This window comes from Panthera leo, chromosome A2 (genome assembly GCF_018350215.1).
Source record: "Panthera leo isolate Ple1 chromosome A2, P.leo_Ple1_pat1.1, whole genome shotgun sequence".
Classification (NCBI taxonomy): domain Eukaryota; kingdom Metazoa; phylum Chordata; class Mammalia; order Carnivora; family Felidae; genus Panthera; species Panthera leo.
The window spans coordinates 25,317,678-25,339,862 of NC_056680.1; the positions used below are offsets into that span (position 1 = coordinate 25,317,678).

Here is a 22,185-nt window from a genome sequence, read left to right on the forward strand (position 1 = left end):
CAGGATACAAAATCAATGTACAGAAATCAGCTGCATTCTTATACACTAACAATGAAACAACAGAAAGACAAATAAAGAAACTGATCCCATTCACAATTGCACCAAGAATCATAAAATACCTAGGAATAAACATAACCAAAGATGTGAAAGATTTGTATGCTGAAAACTATAGAAAGCTCTTGAAGGAAATAGAAGAAGATACAAAGAAATGGAAAAACATTCTGTGCTCATAGATTGGAAGAATAAATATTGTTAAAATGTCAATACTACCCAAAGCAATCTACACATTCAATGCAATCCCAATCAAAATTGCACCAACGTTGTCCTCAAAGCTAGAACAAGCAATCCTAAAATTTGTATGGAACCACAAAAAACCCCGAATAGCCAAAGTAATATTGAAGAAGAAGACCAAAGCGGGAGGCATCACAATCCCAGACTTTAGCCTCTACTACAAAGCTGTAATCATCAAGACAGCACGGTATTGGCACAAAAACAGACACATAGACCAATGGAATAGAATAGAAACCCCAGAACTAGACCCACAAAAGTATGGCCAACTAATCTTTGACAAAGCAGGAAAGAATATCCAATGGAAAAAAGACAGTCTCTTTAACAAATGGTGCTGGGAGAACTGGACAGCAACATGCAGAAGGATGAAACTAGACCACTTTCTTACACCATTCACAAAAATAAACTCAAAATGGATAAAGAACCTGAATGTGAGACAGGAAACCATCAAAACCCTAGAGGAGAAAGCAGGAAATAACCTCTCTGACCTCAGCAGCAGCAACTTCTTACTTGACACATCCCCAAAGGCAAGGGAATTAAAAGCAAACATGAACTATTGGGACCTCATGAAGATAAAAAGCTTCTGCAATGCAAAGGAAACAATCAACAAAACTGAAAGGCAACCATTGGAATGGGAAAAGATATTTGCAAATGACATATTGGACAAAGGGCTAGTATCCAAAATCTATATAAAGAACTCACCAAACTCCACACCCAAAAGACAAATAATCCAGTGAAGAAATGGGCAGAAAACATAAATAGACACTTCTCTAAATAAGACATTCAAATGGCCAACAGGCACATGAAAAGATGCTCAATGTTGCTCCTCATCAGGGAAATACAAATCAAAACTGCACTGAGATACCACCTCACACTGGTCAGAGTGGCTAAAATGAACAAATCAGGAGACTATAGATGTAGAGAGGATGCAGAAAAACAGGAACCCTCTTGCACTGTTGGTGGGAATGCAAACTGGTGCAGCCGCTCTGGCAAACAGTGTGGAGGTTCCTCAAAAAATTAAAAATAGATCTACCCTATGACCCAGCAATAGCACTGTTAGGAATTTACCCAAGGGATACAGGAGTGCTGATGCACAGGGGCACTTGGACCCCAATGTTTATAGCAGCACTTTCAACAATATCCAAATTTTGGAAAGAGCCTCAATGTCCATCAGCTGATGAATAGATAAAGAAATTGTGGCTTATATACATAATGGAATACTACGTGGCAAAGAGAAAGAATGAAATATGGCCTTTTGTAGCAACGTGGATGGAACTGGAGAGTGTTATGTTAAGTGAAATAAGTCATACAGAGAAAGACAGATACCATATGTTTTCACTCTTATGTGGATCCTGAGAAACTTAACAGAAACCCATGGGGGAGGGGAAGGGAAAAAAAAAGTTAGAGAGGGAGGCAGCCAAACCAAAGAGACTCTTAAAAACTGAGAATAAACTGAGGGATGATGGGGGGTGGGAGGGAGGGGAGAGTGGGTGATGGATATTGAGGAGGGCACCTGTTGGGATGAGCACTGGGTGTTGTATGGAAACCAATTTGACAATAAATTTCATATTAAAAATAAATAATAATAAATATTATATTCAAAAAAATATATATCTGCACTTCCATGTTCATTGTAGCATTATTCCCAATAGCTAAGATAGGGACACAAACTTAAGTGTTCACTGATGGACAAATAAAGAAATTGCCACATATATATGTGTGTATATATATATATATACATATATATATATATATAATAGAATATTATTAAGACTTAAATTATTAATACTAAATTATAGATATTATTAAGACTTAAAGAGAGATCCTGTTATTTGCAATATGGGTCCACTGTAAGACATTATGATAAGTGAAAAAGTCCAACACAGAAAGGAAAAAGTTGCATGATGTCACTTATATGTACAATCCAAAAGTTGAATACATAGAACAAGTAAAAGGGCAGTTACCAGGGGTGGGGAGGTGGGGGAAATGGGGAGACTTTGGGCAAAGGGTACAAAGTTGCACTTATGTTTAAAATTATAAATTATTAAAAATTTTAAAATAAAACCCAGAGAGATAAACACACACCTGTACAGATATAACTAGGGGAATCTGAATAATATCAGTAGATAATATCAATGTCAATATCCTTGTTGTGATATAATATAGTCTTGCAAAAATGTTACTATTGGGGGAAATAGGGTGAAATTAGCATGAAATCTATTACTTCTTTACAACTGCATGTGAATTACTGATTATCACAATAAATATTCCATTTTAAAAAGTGGATATTAAATGTCAAGGGGAAACTGATTTTGTTTATTTATCCTACTTATTGTGACTTTAGCCTTAGTCAAGTTGAATGAAAACTAAAGAAACTTGAGTGGGTTAGAGAATTACAGTGTTACCTTGCATTTTTTCTTACGAAGTTTTAAAGAGGGCTTTATTAACCAGTCAAAGAGTCCTCTCAGAAGAGCTTGATGATCTGGTTCTTGTAGAGGTCCTTTCAGGGAATTCAACCACGAGGATACAATTGGTTCCCATCCTAACTGTGAGGGTTCCAAATAAATCATGCCACAGCGGCTTACAGTGGCAGGCTAGAGAAAAAAAGACAAGTTTTTTTTCCAATGTTGCTTTCATGCCAGTAGTACCTGGCAGTCATTAACTACTTCTTTGAATGACTTAAAAGGCCTGTCATGATCTAGCACCTGTCTTCCTCTACAGCCTCCCAGATGTGTCATGGCTTCAGAACTTTACATATCATGTTGTCATGATTTGGAATGCCCAGCCCCAACTAATCTCCCTAGAGAAGTGTTACCCTTCAAAGCCAGATCAAATACTCAGACATTTTCCATAGTCCTCCTCTACCCATTCGCCTCTTGGGTACCCACCCCCTCCATATTCTTAGAGCACTTACATGCAGCAGTATAGTGGGATTATTTATTAGCATGCTTCTCATCCTTCCTAAATGAGCATAAGCTATAGCTTATTCATCTTAGTATTTCTGGTGCCTAACTAGTCTTCTGACACATAATAAAAAATACTTATTGACCAAATGAACAAATAAACAATCTACTGTTATGTTAAAACATGAACTTACCGAGGCCTGGGAAAGGTCCATTGCTTCAAAGATGAGGCTCATTTGAGGGGACATCTGAATGATTTCTCCACTCATAAGGCAAAGCTAAAGGCAATTATATTTCAAACACTTATTTTTTAAAAAACTCAAACTTCTCAAATAAAAATATATTGTAGGTATAAGATAATGTATATCCTGTGATGTAAGTATTACATAAAAGCCAGAAAATTGTAAGCTAGATCTAGCTCGGTCAATTACTTACTAGGTAAGCAAATACGTAACATCTCTGACTCTCAGCCTCTTCATCTATAAACTCGGTTAATTTCTCTCCCATAGAGTAAGGCGGGAGGAGAACTACATGACATACTGCAAAAATCCTATACAAATCTCAGTCCTTGCTATTAATAAAATTACATCGGTCAGGCACCTGGGTAGCTTAGTCATTCAAACATCTGACTTTGGCTCAGATCATGATTTCACGGTTCTTGAGTTTGAGCTCCACAAGGGGGTCTCGGTTGTCAGAGCAAAGCCCCCTTTGGATCCTCTGTCCCCCTCTCTCTCTGCCCCTCCCCCAATCACACTCTCTCAAAACTAAATAAACATTTAAAAACATTACATGGGTTGCTGGAGGGGAGTTGGGTGGGAGGGATAGGCTAAATGGGTGATAGGCCTTAAGGAGGGCACTCATTGGAATGAGCACTTGGTGTAATATGTAAGTGATGAATCACTGGGTTCTACTCCTGAAACCAATAGTACGCTATATATTAGCTAACATGAATTTAAATATATATAGTTTTAATCTTTTTTAATGTTTGTTTTTTTTGAAAGAGCGAGACAAAGCATGAGCAGGGGAGGGGCAGAGAGAGAGGGAGATACAGAATCCAAAGCAGGCTCTAGGCTCTGAGCTGTCAGCACAGAGCCCAATGCGAGGCTTAAACCTATGAACTGCAAGATCGTGACCTGAGCCGAAGTCGGATGCTTAACCAACTGAGCCACTCAGCCTCCCCTAAATAAATAATTTTTTTAAAATTACATGAAATACTCCTGACTTTATAAAGTTGTCAAAAGGTCTCTTTGTTAATAAAAAAAAAAGAGAAAAATTGAAAATAAAGAATAATATGGACACTAATATACCCATCTCCTGTACTTAACCAACATTAAGATTTTCCCACATTTGCTTCCTTTTATAAAGAAGTATTTTTAAGAGGCACCTGGCTGCCTCAGTTGGTAGAGCATGCGACTCTTGATCTTGGGGTTGTGAGTTCAAGCCTCATGTTGGGTGCAGAAATTATTTTTGAAAAAAAAAGGGGGGCACCTGGGTGGCTCAGTCGGTTGAACATCCGACTTCGGCTTAGGTAATAATGTCATAGTTCATGAGTTCAAGCCCCGCATCGGGCTCTGTGCTGACAGCTCAGAACCTGGAGCCTACTTCGGATTCTGTGTCTCCCTCTCTCTGCCCCTTCCCCACTCATGCTCTCTCTCTGTCTCTCAAAGATGAATAAACGTTTAAAAAAAGGATACTGAGGAATAAAACAGTATTTTAAAGAGCATTATGCCCACCACGGCATTTCATATCCAAATATGTCAATATGCAGCTCTAAAAAATAAGGAGTTTTCAGGGCACCTGGTGTCTCAGTTAAATGTCCAACTCTTGGTTTCTGCTCAGGTCATGATCTCATGGTTTGTGAGATAGAGCCATGCATCAGACTCTCCACCAACAGTGCAGAGCACTTGCTTGGGATTCTCTCTCTCCCTCTCTCTCTCTGCCCCTCCCCCACTCGCTCTGTCTCTCTCTCTCCAAATAAATAAATAAACTTAAAAAAAAATAAACTGTTTTCTATATTACCTCAGTAACATTATCACACCTAACAAAATTACCAATAAGTCCTTAATATGATCTAATACTCAGCCAGTACTCAAATTTCCTCAATGACAACAGGAATATCTTTTCAACTGATTTACTCAAACCAAAATTCAATCAAGGACCATGCACTGCATTTAATATGCGGATATAGATCACTTTTAATCTAAAACATTCCTCTTTGAGAGAGAGGCAAACCAAGAAACAGACTCTTAACTATAGAGGACAAACAGAGGGTAACCAGAGGGGAAGTGGGTGGGAGGGATGGATGAAACAGGTGATGGGGATTAAGGAGTCCACTTATGATGAGCACCTGGTGAGGTATGGAAGTGCTGAATCACTATATTGTACAACTGAAACTAATATTACACTCTATGCTAACTAGAATTTAAATAAAAACTTAAAAAATAAAATAAAATGTTCCTCTGCAATCAAATATGTAAAAAATCTCAATTTGTCAACTGCTTCCTTTCTGCCCAATTCCTTTCTTGTTCATTATTATTAAAGCCATCTCATCTTCTCAATTTCCTTGGCATCTACCTTTGGAATTATCATTAACTTTTAATAATTTTAATAATATTAATTTTTGATATCCCAATTTCATTTCTACATTGTTTTTTTTTCAATTCTTCCTCTTCATTTATTTTTCCGGGTTTCTTCTCTACAACCATCACTCTAGTCCCAGTTTTGCCCCTATCTAGTTAAATGTCGACAATGTGGCATTTAGCATTCCTGGACCTCTGTAAAATAAATGGATGGCCTAGAGCTGGATTGTCTGATAAGCTAGCCCAGTATTCATATGTGCCTATTTATACTTTTTACTAATTAAATCTAATTTAACTAATTAAATAAGTTCATCTTAAGTAGTTAAAGTGAAATAAGATTTAAAGTCAGTTCTTCAACTGCACTAGCCAAATTTCAAATGCTCAATAACCACATTTGACTAGTATCTACCTTCCTGGACAATGCAGACATTTCCATTATTGCAGAAAGTTGTTTTGGACAGTGCTGGCCTATAAAACTTTTAATTTCCTACCAGATTATTTCAGCAAACATCCTCCTATTTACTTCTTATTTGGGAGATGGAGTCAGCTTCTTCCTCACTCCCCCATAGTGTTTCCTAAATACTCTACCCCACCCTTTCCACCTTCTGCTCCTTTGACAACCCATGCTCCCTGCTGTCACTCACCAGCACCTCAGCATTCCCATCGTTAGCTAAAGCCTTTGATACATGGCTCAATTTTTTTCACTCTGGCCTGATCCACTGTTTGTGAGGGGGGGGGGGGGCATCTCAATATGGCAGCCCCTCAGATCCTTGACTACCCTATCTTCACTTAGGTTTTTCCTACTGCACTCCAGCCATCCAGTTTATACACCTGGGACCTTCTATCCTGGAACACTACACAGTTCTGAAATACTAAATTCAAGCTTCCCAGTCTCTGCCTCCAGTCTCCGATGCATCCAGTGCTCTCACTCATTGACTACTCATCTACCCAATCATCTACTCCACTTACTCTCCACTTTCATATCCCTGCTGTTTTCACTTCCGTCATTGTTAAGCAGCTTCCTTCCATGGCCTAGCTCTTCTAGAACTCTCATACCAGTATCTTCAAAGTCTTTCTGTACTTCCAGTCCAGCAGCATAATCTACACTCACATCCAAGCTGCTTAGACTGATAGGGAAAATCTCACAAAGGCAGACCTTGGCACTACTACTACTACTAGTCCTCAGACAGGCTTCTGTGCTTTCCTAGCAATTATCTTTCCCATTTTCCACAATGGCTAATTTAAATCTTCCTCCTTTTCTCCTCCACTGTACAAAGAACTAGGGTCTACCACTTCACAAAGAAAAGATAAATCATCAAAAGGATTTGCTTTCAGATTTCCACTATCAAATTCATACATCCACCTGTATCTATACCTATCCTTTTCCTACTTTCCTTTCATCCAATATGGGACAATCCTCCCACCTGGCTCTGAATTCGACTTTGATTAGCCCCTCTTCTCTTCTGAATCATTATTACTTCTTAGCTCAATCAATGTAACTGAAAGAAGGAATTTGAATAAATGACCAACCACCTACGAAAATATGCTGGTGTATTTGAATGCTAATTAAATTAATTTGCTTACTTAGTAGTGTGGTTATTTCATGTAAGTATGAAAATAAGTTGTGATATATGCAGTGGAATACCAATACAGATATAAAAAGAATAAATAAGTAAAATGGAAGTACAACACCATGAATATCACAGATGCCACAGTGACCACAAGAAGGAAAATACTCAGGAGTATGATTCCATATACATGAAGTTCAAGAACCAGCAAAACTAATTTATCACAGTAGAAGAAAGAATACCAATTGCCCCAGTGGGGAGGGTATACTGATTCAGAAGGAATCAGTGAGTGTAGCTTGTAGAGTGAAAGAAATTTTATGCATCTTTATTTAAATGATGGCTATGTGAATGCACAAGTTTTAAAAAAAATCGCAGAATCTAAACTTAAAATTAGTCACATTTTATAATTTACATATGGTCTCTCATAGAAGACTTCTATTTTCTAGTTCTTTTGTATATTTCACAGCTTCTAAGGTAATGCAACACATACAAGTACTGAAGCATTCAATGTTTTCTTTTTTTTTTAAATGTTTATTTATTTTTTAGAGAGAGAGAGCACGTGCGCAAGAGAGAGGGAGAGAGAGACAGAGAGAGGGAGAGAGAAAATCTGAAGCAGGTTCCAGGCTCTAGATGTCAGCACAGAGAGCCTGATGCAGGGCTTGAACACAATGAACTGAGAGATCATGACCTGAGCTGAAGTGGGAAGCTTAACTGACTGAGCCACCCAGGTGCCCCGCATTCAATGTTTTCAAAATGGAATAAGGCCCTTTTATTTTCTCCTAAAATATTAAAGTTCTATAAGAAACCATAAGACAGGAGTCACTTAACAACTTAACACCTACTACAATACCACACCTTCCTGTTAACACAACGGTTTTAATATACTTTTATTCTATAAAAAAAAAGTAAGCAGAGAATTTATTATAGCATAGTTTTCATTTAAAAGATAATCTATAAACTTACTACACTTGCTGCACCCTTTGCTTTAAATATATAGTCCTAGTCAATTAGTTGTTGAACACATAACATCGCTTAAGCATATTTACATGTATTTTGTTTTATAACTGGCAAAAAAAAATCATTTTACGTTAAATCTACCATTTTAACCCTTCTTAAGTTTACAGCTCAGTAGTGTTTGGTATATTCATATTGTGTATCAGTTTTGCTTTTAATCAGGAGGATTTACCTTTTTATTATCATCCAATACTGTGTTCATGCTCTCTATCCACAAAGTGTCAATGGGACCATCGAATACAACCCATTTCCGGTCAGGTGTTTCTGATAAGGCAAATTCTCTAAAAGTGTTGGCCACAATACCATCAGTCCACTGGGGAAGAAAAAGAGAGTTGGGAAGCTTTCTTTATAAGACTATAAAGTGATCATATAAAAACATTTCAAATTTCGTGGTTTAAAGCACGCTGTCAATAAGAGAATATTTATACTGTAGATTACCTCATGAGACACTGGGTCAAACTGTCCAAAAAGTTGACCCATAGTAATGGATTTGGGGTTTACAGTCCTATAAATAACCTTTTCTTCCTCTCCATAGCCACGTTCATTCATAAGAGTTAGAGTATCAGCCAGCATATGCAGAACTTTTGTCTTAGCAGCAAAAGGCTCTCCTACCAACATAAAACTACAAAGGAAAAGAATTATACAATATGATTCTAAAAAAATAATGGTAAATTATTTTCCTGTTTTACTGGTATTTATAATTTTTGAAATTCTATTAATTTTTCTCAGACACGAGAATACATTTAACTTCTGAACTGGTTGATTTCTAAGATTCTCTTCATTAATACCACTACCTACAAAAGAGAATAAAAAAATGTCCAAATGAAAATGAAAACTTAATTATGCACTCTTAAAATTAAAAAAATAAAGTAAAATAAAGACTTTCAGCCTCCCAAGAAGATAAATGGGAAAGATTGCCCTTCCTGAAGTCTTTACTTACTATGGTAATTACTTTTTGCTCTTTGCCAAATACTTCTGAATCTCCTCTCTCCCAGCACATAGTAGGATTCCTCGCCCTCTTGTTGAAATACTAGGTGACTAATGAGTACCAAGTGGAAACACGGGTGTTACTTCCTAGCAGGGTATAGATCATTGCCTGCAACGGAGCCTACAGAGCTCTCTTCTTACAGGGCTTTTCCCTCTAGCACAGCTGTGACCATCATGCTGAGATGGTGGATGCTCCAATAGCCTGGGACCCTGAGTAATTATGATGAGCAGATACTTCCTGTTAACCTGGAGTGGACACAGCATGAATGGGAAATAAACCTTTGTTTGTTTGTTTGTTTTTTAAGTCACTAAGATTTGGGTTTTAGTGACTGATCGTTTCTAAAGAATAATCTAGCCCATCCTTACTGGAGAGAAATTAGTTCCCAGAAGGGGGTAAAGTATTCTTAAGACTTAAATATGTGGTAATGACTTAGAGGCCAGGTTGTTGGTGGCAAATTAACCATTATTACAGGCTAAAAAAAGATTGGCAATTAATGTTATGCAATGATGAAACATTTGGCAAATTTGTTCGTTGAGATAACTTGGAATACAGATAATATACATAATGAAATTGTCATTTTAGGAAAAAGGGTAGTAAACAGATGATTATTAATATATGATGGCAGCTGATGGCTGCATTTAACAAAGAACTACAGGAGAGAAATGAGCCCAGAAAAAATAGCCAGTTTGAAAGTTGGAATGAAAGAACAGAGGGAGTCCAGAAATTCAGGAACCTATAAGCAACTTATTCTTATTCCCAACTGGTAAATAAAGATAATTTGAGAAAGCCTTTGAACAACAAAAATCTACTCAGCCTGGCAACAAGGATCACATTAAGGGTAGGGCCATTGTATCACTTTATTAAAATCTATGAAAGATTAATATAGTTTCCAGTAATCATTTCAGGAGGATAAAATAATTCAGGAAAAATAGGTTAAGTTTGTGGCCTTCCCAATTAAGCCTGATCAATTCAACGATACTGCAAGGAAATTTATAAAGGTATGACTTAGTAAGGACTGTAGTTGTAGCTACTGGCACATAGAGCTGCCTGGAATCAAATAAGTTTACCAAGTTTTTGAGGGAGTTTACTGACAAACCATGAGTCTAGACTAAAACATGTGAATGTTCAAGACTTAAAAATGATCCTCACGTATTAGATGCATAAGGGTTGATTGTATTAGTTCCTGTATTTTTTTTTTTTTAGTTTTTCAATTCCATCTATTTTTGTCTACATTTGAAAATTTACACAATGTGAAGCTGTTTAATTTTTTTTATCCTGCCTTTAAAAAAAATCATAACTTTTGAGACCTCAACTTTCTATAGGCAGGAAGCAGGCTAAAAACATTTCTCAGCTCCCAAAGACATATTCTCTATTGCCTACTTTACATGTGACTTTACAGGGAAAAAAATGAAGATGGAAAGCTCTCTCAAGAAAGTTGAACCAAGGTCCACAGAGAACAATTAACAGGAAAGACCCTTCCAGGGAGCAAAACCATGCAAAAGCAGATCCAGGTTTTAGGGGATCTAAAGTTTATACAGTTAGTGGAGTGGGCTCTCCAAGGAAAAAATTATATATGTAACTACTGATGCAAAATGTCCACAGCCACTTTAATGACACCCTATATAATAAAGCATGTATATCAAATGATTATGACTCCTTGGAAAGCCCTCTACAAGTGAAAGAACCTGAGGTTTAAATGATCAGTTTCGTAGTCAATGTATCTCTGGAACTGGGGCTCCTCACATGCCCAGCTGGGTTTCAGGACTGCTACCCACAATTGCTGAACTGTCTCCAGTTCTTCAACTTCTGGCTGGTAGTGTTTGCTCCAATAACCTGTTCTGGGAAGCCCACTATTATAATGAAGACTGGTGTGTGGAGGGCAGATAACTTGTCTTTCTACTTTGTAGGTCTTTGGATCATGAGGAACAACTTCCAAATCTGATATAGAAACCATCATGCATCACCTAGAGAGCCTGAACTTTGAGTATGGTTCATTGACTAGAACTTTTAAGTTGTATTCCTGGGAAGGGAAGAGTGTGTTTTATGTGCACGAAGGAGAGTAAATAACACATTTGATGACCAAAAGGGCAAATTGTGGTGGTCATTAGTGCTACATCACTGAATGAGGACACCTTACCAATCCATGTTGTATGGGCAGCATGAGACGGAAATAAACCTTTGTTTTTAAGCCACCGGGATGGGAAATGGAGGATGGGGCTCTTTGTCTCTTAGCCTACCTGAGTAGCTGAATCTTTTAGTTAACAAATTGTAGTTGTTTTAATAGTTTAATTTGAAAACAGCATCTAACCATGGCAGACAATGATAATCTATAATCTTACCCATGTCTAACAATCATCATTTCATATGTCTGAATCATTTTTTCAAGAAAAAATTTAACTGGCTGAAGATTATGTACTTTGCAGGCTTCATGAGCACATTCCAAAAATTCCTAAAATAAAAGAAAAATGGAATGAATTCTTATAAAATGGTATTACAAATGATATCCATGTCTTATAAATGTAGACTTTTCATTTTAAAATAAAAAATTGTATCTTTTTATATTGATAAATTATTTCTTAAAGTTTTATTTTTAAAGCTGAATGTTTTAATTAAAAGGAAGAACAAATAGAATTAAATTACTTTAAAAATATTATTATTCCCTATTATAAGTTAATGATCATAGCACCATAACATTGGGTGCAGGCTGCATGGAAACAAATCCTTTTATTTTTATTTTTAAAAACTTTTAGTGTTCATTTATTTTTGAGAGAGACAGAGCATGAGCAGGGGAAGGGAAGAGAGAGAGGGAGAAACAGAATCTGAAGCAGGCTCCAGGTTCCAAGCTGTCAGCACAGAGTGCGTTGTGGGGCTCGAACTTGCAGACCGCAAGATCATGACCTGAGCCAAGTGACATTTTTCTAGATATGTCTGAGGCAAGGGCAATAAAAGCAAAAATAAACTATTGGGAAATCTTCAAAATAAAAAGCACAACAGAGGAAACAATCAACAAAACCAAAAGGCAACCTACTGAATGGGAGGAGATATTTGCAAATGACATATTTGATAAAGGATTAGTATCCAAAATATATAAAGCAACTACAAAACTCAACACCCAAAACACAAATAATCCAGTGAAGAAATGGGCAGAAGACATGAATAGACATTTCTCCAAAGAAGACATCCAGATGGCCAACAGACACATGAAAAGATGCTCAACATCACTCATCAGGGAAATACAAATCAAAACTACAGTGAGATATCACCTCAGACCTGTTGGAATGACTAAAATCAAAAACAGAAGAAACAACAAGTTTTGGCGAAGATGTGGAGAAAAGGAACCGTCTTGTATTGTTGGTGGGAATGCAAACTGGTGCAGCCGCTCTGGAAAACACTATGGAGTTTCCACAAAAAGTTAAAAATTGAGTTACCCTATAATCTAGCAATTGCACTTTGGGGTATTTACTCAAAGAATACAAAAACATTAACTCAAAGGGATATATGTACCCCTATTTTTATTGCAGTATTAATGACAGCCAAATTATGGAAGCAGCCCAAATGTCCACAGATAGAGGAATGGATAAAGGTGTGGTATATACACAAAATGGAATATTACTCAGCCATAAAAAGGAATGAAATCTTGCCATTTGCAACAACATGGATGGAGCTAGAGAGTATAATGCTAAGTGAAATAAATCAGTCAGAGAAAGCCAAATAATACTTTATGATTGTACTCATATGTGGAAGTTAAGAAATAAATGAACAAGGGCAAAGAGAGAGAAAGAGAGAGAAAAAACAAACAAGAAACAGACTCTAGACAACAAATGAAAAGTTACCAGAGGGGAGGTTGGTGAAATAGGTGATGGGGGTTAAAGAGTACGCTTATCATGATGGGCACTGAGTGATATGTAGAACCGTTGAATCACTATATTGTACACTAATATTATACTATAAGCTAACCATTCTGGAATTAAAAAACTTAATTAAAAATTTGTATCTTGACTTTCCATAATAATAGCTATTAAATAGCAGACACTTATGTGTATACATATGTATATATATGCACATTATAATGTCTATAATTTAGAAGAAATTGGAAATACACATGGTTTATTTCCTTTAATTTTTTTTTTTTAACATTTACTTATTTTTGAGAGACAGAGAGAAGCAGAGCATGAGCAGGGGAGGGGGAGACAGAGAGAGACACAGAATCCGAAGGAGGCTCCAGGCTCTGAGCTGTTTGTTAGCACAGAGCCCGACGTGGGGCCCAAACCCACGAACTGCAAGACCATGACTTGAGCCGAAGTCAGACGCTCAACCCACTGAGCCACCCAGGAGCCCCCACTTTAAAAATAAAAAAAGTCAGGGGGCACCTGACTGTCTCAGTCAGTGGAGCATGCAACTCTTGATCTCAGGGTTGTGAGTGTGAGCCCCATGTGGCAGGCAGACATTACTTAAAAATAAAATCTTAAAAAAAAAAAAATGTCAGCCTATTACTTAAATTTGAAAAATCCTTATGTTAACTACAGGATGTTTTGCCACTTGCAGTTTCCCATCTTTTCTACCTGCCAAAGTACACAATAGCATTATAGTATACATTGTAGACTTACTATAAATCACAAGATAGGAAATCAAAGAGTACTCCTTCTCTTAGAACATTATCTTTGATCTGAATCTTGTTGACATTGGTATCATACAACAGAAGACACTAAATTTTATCATTCTCATTGATGAAAGTGGCCAAAGTAGGGGTTTATCCTCCAAATAGAATAATTTCACTTATTTGAAACTTTGGAAATGACTGAGTGATCAGATAAATTTATTTGCAAAATAAGTCATTCTCACAGGTTTACTTACATGATAGTCAGCTTCAGGAAGTTTAATACCAGGAAACAGATCACTAGTTATTCCATTAAATAAGGGGACATCATGTGATAGAAACTTCGGTTCATTTACATCCTTAATTGATCGAAGAAGCTAAAATCATCCAAATAGTGCAATAGAAGTTAATTGTCCTTATTCCTCACCCTCCCCACCACCAAAAGTCAAAGTTCCTTTCACATTCATCTATGGAATCCTCCTACTAAAACACCAACTTTATATTCATATAAAGTATAATGAATAACATAACCCCAAACTATTATTTCAACCTCACATAAAAAGGCTTAAAGCAGGGGCACCTGGGTAGCTCAGTCGGTTAAGCGTCCGACTTTGGCTCAGGTCATGATCTCACGGTCCATGAGTTCGAGCCCGCGTTGGGCTCTGTGCTGACAGCTCAGAGCCTGGAGCCTGTTTCAGATTGTGTCTCCCTCTCTCTCTGACCCTCCCCCGTTCATGCTCTGTCTCTCTCTGTCTCAAAAATAAATAAATATTTTTTTTTTAAATTTAAAAAAAAAGCTCAAAGCAACAACTTTCTTATTTGCCTATTTATAGCTCCAGATCAACCTTCCTAAAATCAAAACAAAACAAAACAAAAAAAGATCTTCTACTGAAGCTTTCACGGTGTATATATTTAATACTTACAAGTATATCTTCATTTTCATTTGGAAATTTTAGTTTAAGGTTTCCAGCAGCCACTAAAACCGCTTTTACTGCTCGCATTCCATAGTCGTAATGAAACTGTGAGGAGAGCTGCTCTGAGCAAAGCCTGTAGGTCATTACGATCTTCACGGACAGAGGTTTTGCATTCAAAAATCCATAGGAGTAGAGGGAGATTTCTGCTATGAGGGCATAGTTTGGAACCATCATAGCCACTGTTCTAAAAAGAACCTGAAGTATATAATGAACGAAATATATTATTTTTTAAAGGAAACCATTTTTTTTAAAAGATGAGCACAAGCACCCCAACAGAATGCAGTGAGATTCACATTTATTCCCCCAATGCAGCAAGATTTCACTATCTCTGTGTTTTTTTTTTCTCAGCAGTGTTCTAATGGTTTCACATACTTTAATATGTGTTAGACACCCAAAAAATGTTTTTAGAGGTTTACCTTACAGCTATTGTAAGAGGCAAAGGGGAGATTTACAAATATATGTGGGAAAATCACACCATTTTGAGTGGATTATGCTGTTATTTTTGATTAACAAATTTATATTCTTATAAAATATTACCTTAAGATTGTCTGGCAATTCAGAACGTCCTGCATAGCCAGGATTCATCGTGATAGCTACAAAACAGTTTGGATTGAGCTTAAGTTCTGTCCCTTCAAAAATAAACACATCCAGTTTCTGTTGAATGGCTCTCTGAATGCAAAGGATCTGTTGAGCTACCACTGACAACACTTCCAACTCAATTCGATTAAATTCATCAAAGCAAGCCCAAGCACCAGAAGAAGCCAATCCTTTAAAAAACTAAGGACAAGGAAAAAGGAGATGAGTTTTCATATGACGGGGCATCATCTGTTAAACAAATATTTAATCTTTTAAGTCAAAACTGAAAATGAAGACTAATAATCCCTTCAGATAAAAAGAATGTCTTATAGAGGGCAGAGGGGTTTGTGGGAGGGGCGATGGGCTAAATGGGTAAGGGACTTTAAGGAAGACACTTCGGATGAGCACTGGGTGTTATACATAGAGGATGAATCACTGGAATCTACTCCTGAATTCATTGTTGCACTATATGGTAACTTGGATGTAAATTTAAAAATTAATTAATTAATTTTTAAAATTTACTGGTCACAATTTTTATTTTTCTAAAAATAAATAAATAAATAAATAAAACCCTTAAAAAAAAAAAAAGGATGTGTTTACCTCTATAACTGAAGTTCAAGCAATGCATAAACCATATTCACATAATGTTTAAATGTTCAGTTTATCCAGTTGGACATAGCTATAGATTTGTAACATTTAATATGAAACTTTACCTTTCCCATGGCTAGATAATCTAGCCCATCTGAACAGTTGAACACCACACATTGGACAGCAAGAGCTTTAGCCAAGTCCTTGGTAGTTTCAGTTTTTCCTGTGCCTGCTGGCCCCTCTGGAGCTCCTCCAAGGTTTAAATAGAAGGCACCTATCTGAAAAGAAACATACATTTTCAAAGAAATCCTTGCATAACTGGACAAAAAAAAATAACTATATAATAGACGATTGCTTAGAAAATGGATTGAGTCTTATTTGTGTAGCTTCAAAGAGGCACTAATACAATCATACTGTTCAGTTAATTTTTACTATGCAATTTTTCAGCTGCATGAGGAAAAAGCAGTTCCAGAAAAAGTAAAAATGTATCAAAATCTCCTTGTATTATAGTATGTCATGGGTATCCCATTTGCCTTTAAAAACAAAAAGAATCTAGCCTTGAGGTATTAACATTTGGTCAGAAAGGTTTAACTAGAGACTGTTGTGGAGATCATTAATAACAATCTCCATGGCTAGCTGCCGAAAGTCAACACCTGAAAATGAGTGTTGTAAATGGGAGCCCATCAATTGGAAGGGACACAATACCTATCATATATCTTTGTCTATAATTCACCCTGGCTATGGCATTTCACTCTTGGTATGTTCTCCATTTTCTCCATTCCTACAACACTGTTTTGTACTTCTCTTACCAGTAGGATCACTGTCTACCTTGCCTTACATTAATTTTGTACATTGTTTTTTTTCTCCCAGTTAGTCTTTAAGCCCCTTAAGAACAATATCAGCAGTAACTGAATTCTTCCTGAATTCTTCCCCAAAAGGACTAGAACAATGGTTGGAAATTTTTAGAAGCATGTAAATTATAGTCAACTCCAACTATGGGGTTTATTTCAAGAAAACTAGTATAAGAGTTTGTAAAATTTAACTCCTTTAAAAAAAATAGGGTTAAAGGACTAAAGTTGTACATATGAGGAGGTAAGGGATATGTGGGAACTCTCTGTACTTTCTTTTGCTGTACTAATTTTGCTATGAAACTGAAACTTCTCTAAAAAGAAAGATCTATTAAAAAATAATTTAAGGGGCTCCTGGGTGTCTCGGTTGGTTAAGCATCTGACTTTGGCTCAGGTCTCTCAGTACATGAGTTCAAGCCCGACATCGGGCTCTGTGTTGATAGCTCACAGCCTGGAGCCTGCTTCGGATTCTGTGTTTCCCTCTCTCTGTGCCCCTCCCGGCTTGCACTCTCTCTCTCTCTCTCAAAAATAAACATTTTTTTAAAATTAATAATTTAATAATAAAATAAAAATAAAATTTTTGATTAAATAAAGGCTATATCAATATTTTACCCACCTTAAGTTTGTAATAAATGCTATACCGTTAATGCCCATTAACTTGATTGCTGGAAACCTCAGGTTTTTCCTTCATTATTTCAAGAAAATGCTTACAAATTTTTCAATGTCTAATGTTATATACAAGTTTAATGGGATTCTGACCTTACAACTGGAAGCTGTGAGCTTCCACAAATATTCACAGCTTCTGATTTCACCAAGGTCCCACATAGGACACAGAAGCTTGAGATTCATTTACACAACAAATATTTAGGGATTGACCATGTACCTGTTCACTACTAGAGTAGAAACCAAGACAGACATGGTCCCTGCCCTCAGGCAGCTTTCCAAGAAAATAGGTGGTTTGGTGAAATATTTTATCATAGCTGCATTGGCAGCCTTTACCAGCCATTGCCTCTATCTTCCAATTGCTGAATCAGCTACAAATAGCTCACAACTGTTCTTTTCTCCTGAAAATTGCCCTTGACAAATAGGAGCTACCTTATCAGCAAAAACCTGAAAGCTTCCTCACCTGAAAACTTTACCTTTCAAAGTAAACCTGTCAGTTTACCAGCAAAAAAAAAAAAAAAAAAAAAAAATGGGTTTACATGGAAACAGCAGACAATTGCAATTCTTGACACACAAACTGCTGCAAAACCATAGGCAACTCTAGGAAACAGAGGAGAGGAATGCTCTTTTATAGAGGAAAGGGGGGCTTTGGGAGGGGCCACTATAAACAAGAAGTCCATTGGAGGAAACTGGGAGTTCCAAGTGTAGTGGCTTTTCATTGGCTGAGTTGTGACAGTTTCTCAATGGCTGGGATCTTGCCAGACAAGAACAAAATCCTTATTCCTGCTGGGGTAATCAAGTACATGTTTCTTCCTGTCAGGAATGTAAAGTACATCTCCTCCTGTTGGTTTTGCAATTGATAATGAATGGTAGTAGGGCTTGAGAGCTTCTCCTTCATGGCCTCCCAACTCCATTTTAGTGAGGTTTGCCTTTCTTAATTTTCATACCCCTAACCCCAGGAGTGACTGATAGCCAAGGGCCATAAGGAGATATAAAAGCCAGGCCCCTTGCCTTAAAGAGGGGTACCCCCATAATGTCATCCATGCTCCAAAGCTCCCCCTGAGATCAGGCTAAATCTGTATATCTGTTAAAACTACATCCTTACTTTTCCCTGTTTTCCTCACTTCCCTACAGGCTTTTACTGAAAGCATTCCCTAGTAAATCATTTACCCAAGAATCCCCCATTTCATCTCTGCTTCTAGAGAACTCAAAGATACTTTAATGTCACTTACTCAGCACAGGTGGATTGGTGTTTCTTGATGCTTCTCCTCAATTTCCAGGTAGGGTTGCCAGACTTAGCAAATAAAAATACAGAATTCCCAGTTAAATTTGAATTTCAGATAAACAATGAATAATTTTTTAGTGGAAGTATGTCCTGTATGATATTTGGAACACACTTATACTAAGAAATTATTTGAAATTCAAATTTACCTGAGAATCCTGTATTTTACACAGCAACCTTATTCCAAGGTGTTTGGGATTTTTTATAGTCCTAACTTCATCTTCCAAAGCTTCTCAACAAGCACAGACCTTATCACCACCCCCTACACTTCAGCTCTCTCCCTCCTATTCAACACACCTAACTCTTTAGGGGTGCCTGGGTAGCTCAGTCGGGTAAGCGTCCAACTTTGGCTCACATCATGATCTTGCGGTTGGTGAACTTGAGCCCCATGTCCGGCTCGGTGCTGACAGCTCAGAGCCTGGAGCCTGCCTAGGATTCTGTGTGTCCCCCCCACCCCCACCCCTCCCTCTCCGCTCCTTCCCCACTCATGCTGTGTCTCACTCTCAAAACTAAATAAACATTAAAAAAAGCAGGGGGAGGGGGACGGGGGGCGCCTGGGTGGCTCAGTTGGTTAAGCTTCTGACTTCAGCTCAGGTCATGATCTCACGGTTCATGGGTTCAAGCCCCACGTCAGGCTCTGTGCTGACAGCTCAGAGCCTGGAGCCTGCCTCACATTCTGTGTCTCCCTCTCTCTGTGCCCCTCCCCTGCTCACACTCTATCTCTCTCTCTCTCTCAAAAATAAATAAAAATTAAAAAAAAAAAAAAAAGAACTAACTTGGAGTTCTAAGGCCCAGATGGACTTTATTCATCTTCCTGTCATGTCTCCCAGGAGTCTCACAAAAACCAAATCCATTCCCTGAAGCTCCAGTTTTCTCTTTAAATCTCTAATACCTTCTTTTTCTAATTATCCCGAATGGTAATGACTCATGATTTTCAAACATTAGAATCCAAACACTCTTGTATTCTACAAAAGCACCCAGAAGTAAATATTCATTGCTATAGTTTCACATAAAGGGAATTGGGATTAGGAAGGGATAGCTCTATTCAACTATTACAGATAAAAGAATAAAATGAGGACAGCCATGTTAAATTTGGACAAGGAAACATGACACCACACCAAAAAGTAATCTTTAATGTATGAATTAAAATAATTTAAATGCATACCAATGTTCTGTAACACCTGTCAGTTAGAGGAGTAATGACAAGTCGAGGTGAATTACCAAGATATTCATAAGCATATTTTACATTGCAATTAATGATACGAACTCGAGCATTGTCATATTCCCAATAATATCGAAGCTGAGCAAGCCACTGAAAATCTGTGTCATGTGAGACACCTAGAAAGAAGAAAGTAAAAGAGACAATCCTGAAATGTAAAAATAATTTGAAAAATAGGTATTCTATCATTTTTTATAATAGCAAATATTAAAATAATTTGTTTTCCAGTTTATAGAAAAGATGACATAAAACAAATCTTGTGGGGAGAGGAAAAGATGTACAGTATAAATCTTTGTTTCTAGAAGCTATTAATATTTACCTTTAATATTAAAGAAAAGAGTCACATACCCACATCAATCATGTCCATGACCACGTCTCTAGCATGGACATCAATTGTAACCAAAGCCCCCAGAGTAGTCCTGGTCTGCTTCGACAGTTTTCCCCTTACCAGTGCTACAATATCATTCAGTTGATTCTGGAGTTCCTGATAGTACTTCTTTAATGCCTACAAAATAAAAAAGGAATTAAACTAATGGTATATAGTAGCTAAAACATGTATTTTATATACCCTTTTACAAAACAATTTTGACATCATAATATATTTCAATACAGAAATTAATTACAGAACAGAGTAAGTTTGCCTAAGCTTCATAAAACACTAAGAACACATTTTCAAAGAATTGTAAATTTAATTTCTTAATGTTTATTTATTTTGAGAGAGAGAGAGAGAGAGAGCGCACAAGCATGGGAGTGCCAGAGAGAGAATCCCAAGCAGGCTTCTCACTGTCAGTGCAGAACCTGGCGTGGGGCTTGAACTCAGGAACCATGAGGTCATGACCTGAGCTGAAATCAAGAGTTGGGTGCTTAACTGACTGAGCCACTCAGGCACCCCAAAGAATTGTATAATTTTAATGCTACCTGTACAAACTGGTGGGAAGACTGCCGTTACAAAGAATAGATAAGCCAACTAAGAAACATAGCAGTAGAAAAGGATGTTATGTTAAAAAAAAAAAAAAGCTTTACCTCTGTCCCACCACTTATAACTTCTTGTGTCTCAGAAGTCCAGAACATTTGAGAAACACAAAGGACAACTTGTCCAGGCCACTCTAGAACCCAGTCTCTTCTTGCAGATTCTGGATAAGCCTGAATAATTAAAATGCATTCCTAACTTTAAAGATTATGGAAGGGGGGGAAAAAAAGCTAAATGTCTGAAATATTTGGTACATTTCATAGGTTAAAATATCACATAGTCATGAAAACTTTTAGCTGACTAAAAGAAAAATTGTTATTAATTATGTTTTTTAATCATTTGTTTACTCATAAGAGAATGGGAAGATGAACACTAATATGTTAACAATCAGTTGTCTCTGGAAGAATTTATTGTTGATTCTTCTGGAAATTGATTTCTTTATGATTTTTATGTTGCTTTGCTATGAGAAGTTGTCAAGTTTTCTACATAGAATACACACTAGTCCTATTATAATGAAATATAAGGGTTTTATTAATCCATAAAAAAATAAGTCTAACAGATTATATATATTGATGCCAGGTATAATTGAAAAGGAGACTATACAATCTAGTGGGAAACTGGATTAGTAGTTAGAACCCCTGTGTGATTTATCCATAGCTTTTCTAAAAACTTACATGACTAGAGTTATATTTTGAACAATTATATATTTGTTGAATTATACATAATTTAACTATCTGTGCTTTTGAGTTCAAAGCATGCTCTCGTTTCTCTTAATATTTTTATGTTCAAAATACATTAAAATGGATTTGGAGTGGGGCAGAGTTTAACCTTTAAAAACAATAACCTGCTTCATGTGATAATAGTAGATTCAAATTATAAACGGAAAAAATATAACTGCAGAACAAAATTTGAAGTTGATGCTAATGGAAACTATATTTAAAAAATGTTTTTAAATGTTTATTATTTTGAGAGAGAGAGACAGAGTGCAAGCAGGGGTGGGGCAGAGAGATACAGGGAGACACAGAATCCGAAGCAGGCTCCAGGCTCTGAACTGTCAGCACAGGGCCCGAAACAGGACTCGAATCCACGAGCTGTGAGATCATGACCCGAGCTGAAATAGGACGCCTA

General features: G+C 36.9%; 1 protein-coding gene across 11 annotated transcripts in view; it reads right to left on the minus strand.

Moving 5' to 3' along the window:
* DNAH12 (dynein axonemal heavy chain 12) overlaps window positions 1-22,185 on the minus strand; it is a 208,735-nt gene that overhangs the window by 130,869 nt on the left and 55,681 nt on the right. For 10 of the 11 annotated variants that reach the window (XM_042929730.1, XM_042929732.1, XM_042929729.1 and 7 more), the window contains 12 exons: window positions 21,111-21,230; window positions 20,436-20,592; window positions 20,034-20,206; window positions 16,201-16,353; window positions 15,449-15,688; window positions 14,861-15,106; window positions 14,195-14,314; window positions 11,680-11,789; window positions 8,791-8,974; window positions 8,525-8,665; window positions 3,386-3,469; window positions 2,694-2,882 (listed from right to left, as the gene is read on the minus strand). In XM_042929730.1, coding sequence (XP_042785664.1) covers window positions 2,694-2,882; window positions 3,386-3,469; window positions 8,525-8,665; window positions 8,791-8,974; window positions 11,680-11,789; window positions 14,195-14,314; window positions 14,861-15,106; window positions 15,449-15,688; window positions 16,201-16,353; window positions 20,034-20,206; window positions 20,436-20,592; window positions 21,111-21,230 — 1,917 coding nt within the window. The remainder of the gene's footprint in view (window positions 1-2,693; window positions 2,883-3,385; window positions 3,470-8,524; window positions 8,666-8,790; window positions 8,975-11,679; window positions 11,790-14,194; window positions 14,315-14,860; window positions 15,107-15,448; window positions 15,689-16,200; window positions 16,354-20,033; window positions 20,207-20,435; window positions 20,593-21,110; window positions 21,231-22,185) is intronic. The other variant, XM_042929731.1, reaches the window with a different exon arrangement.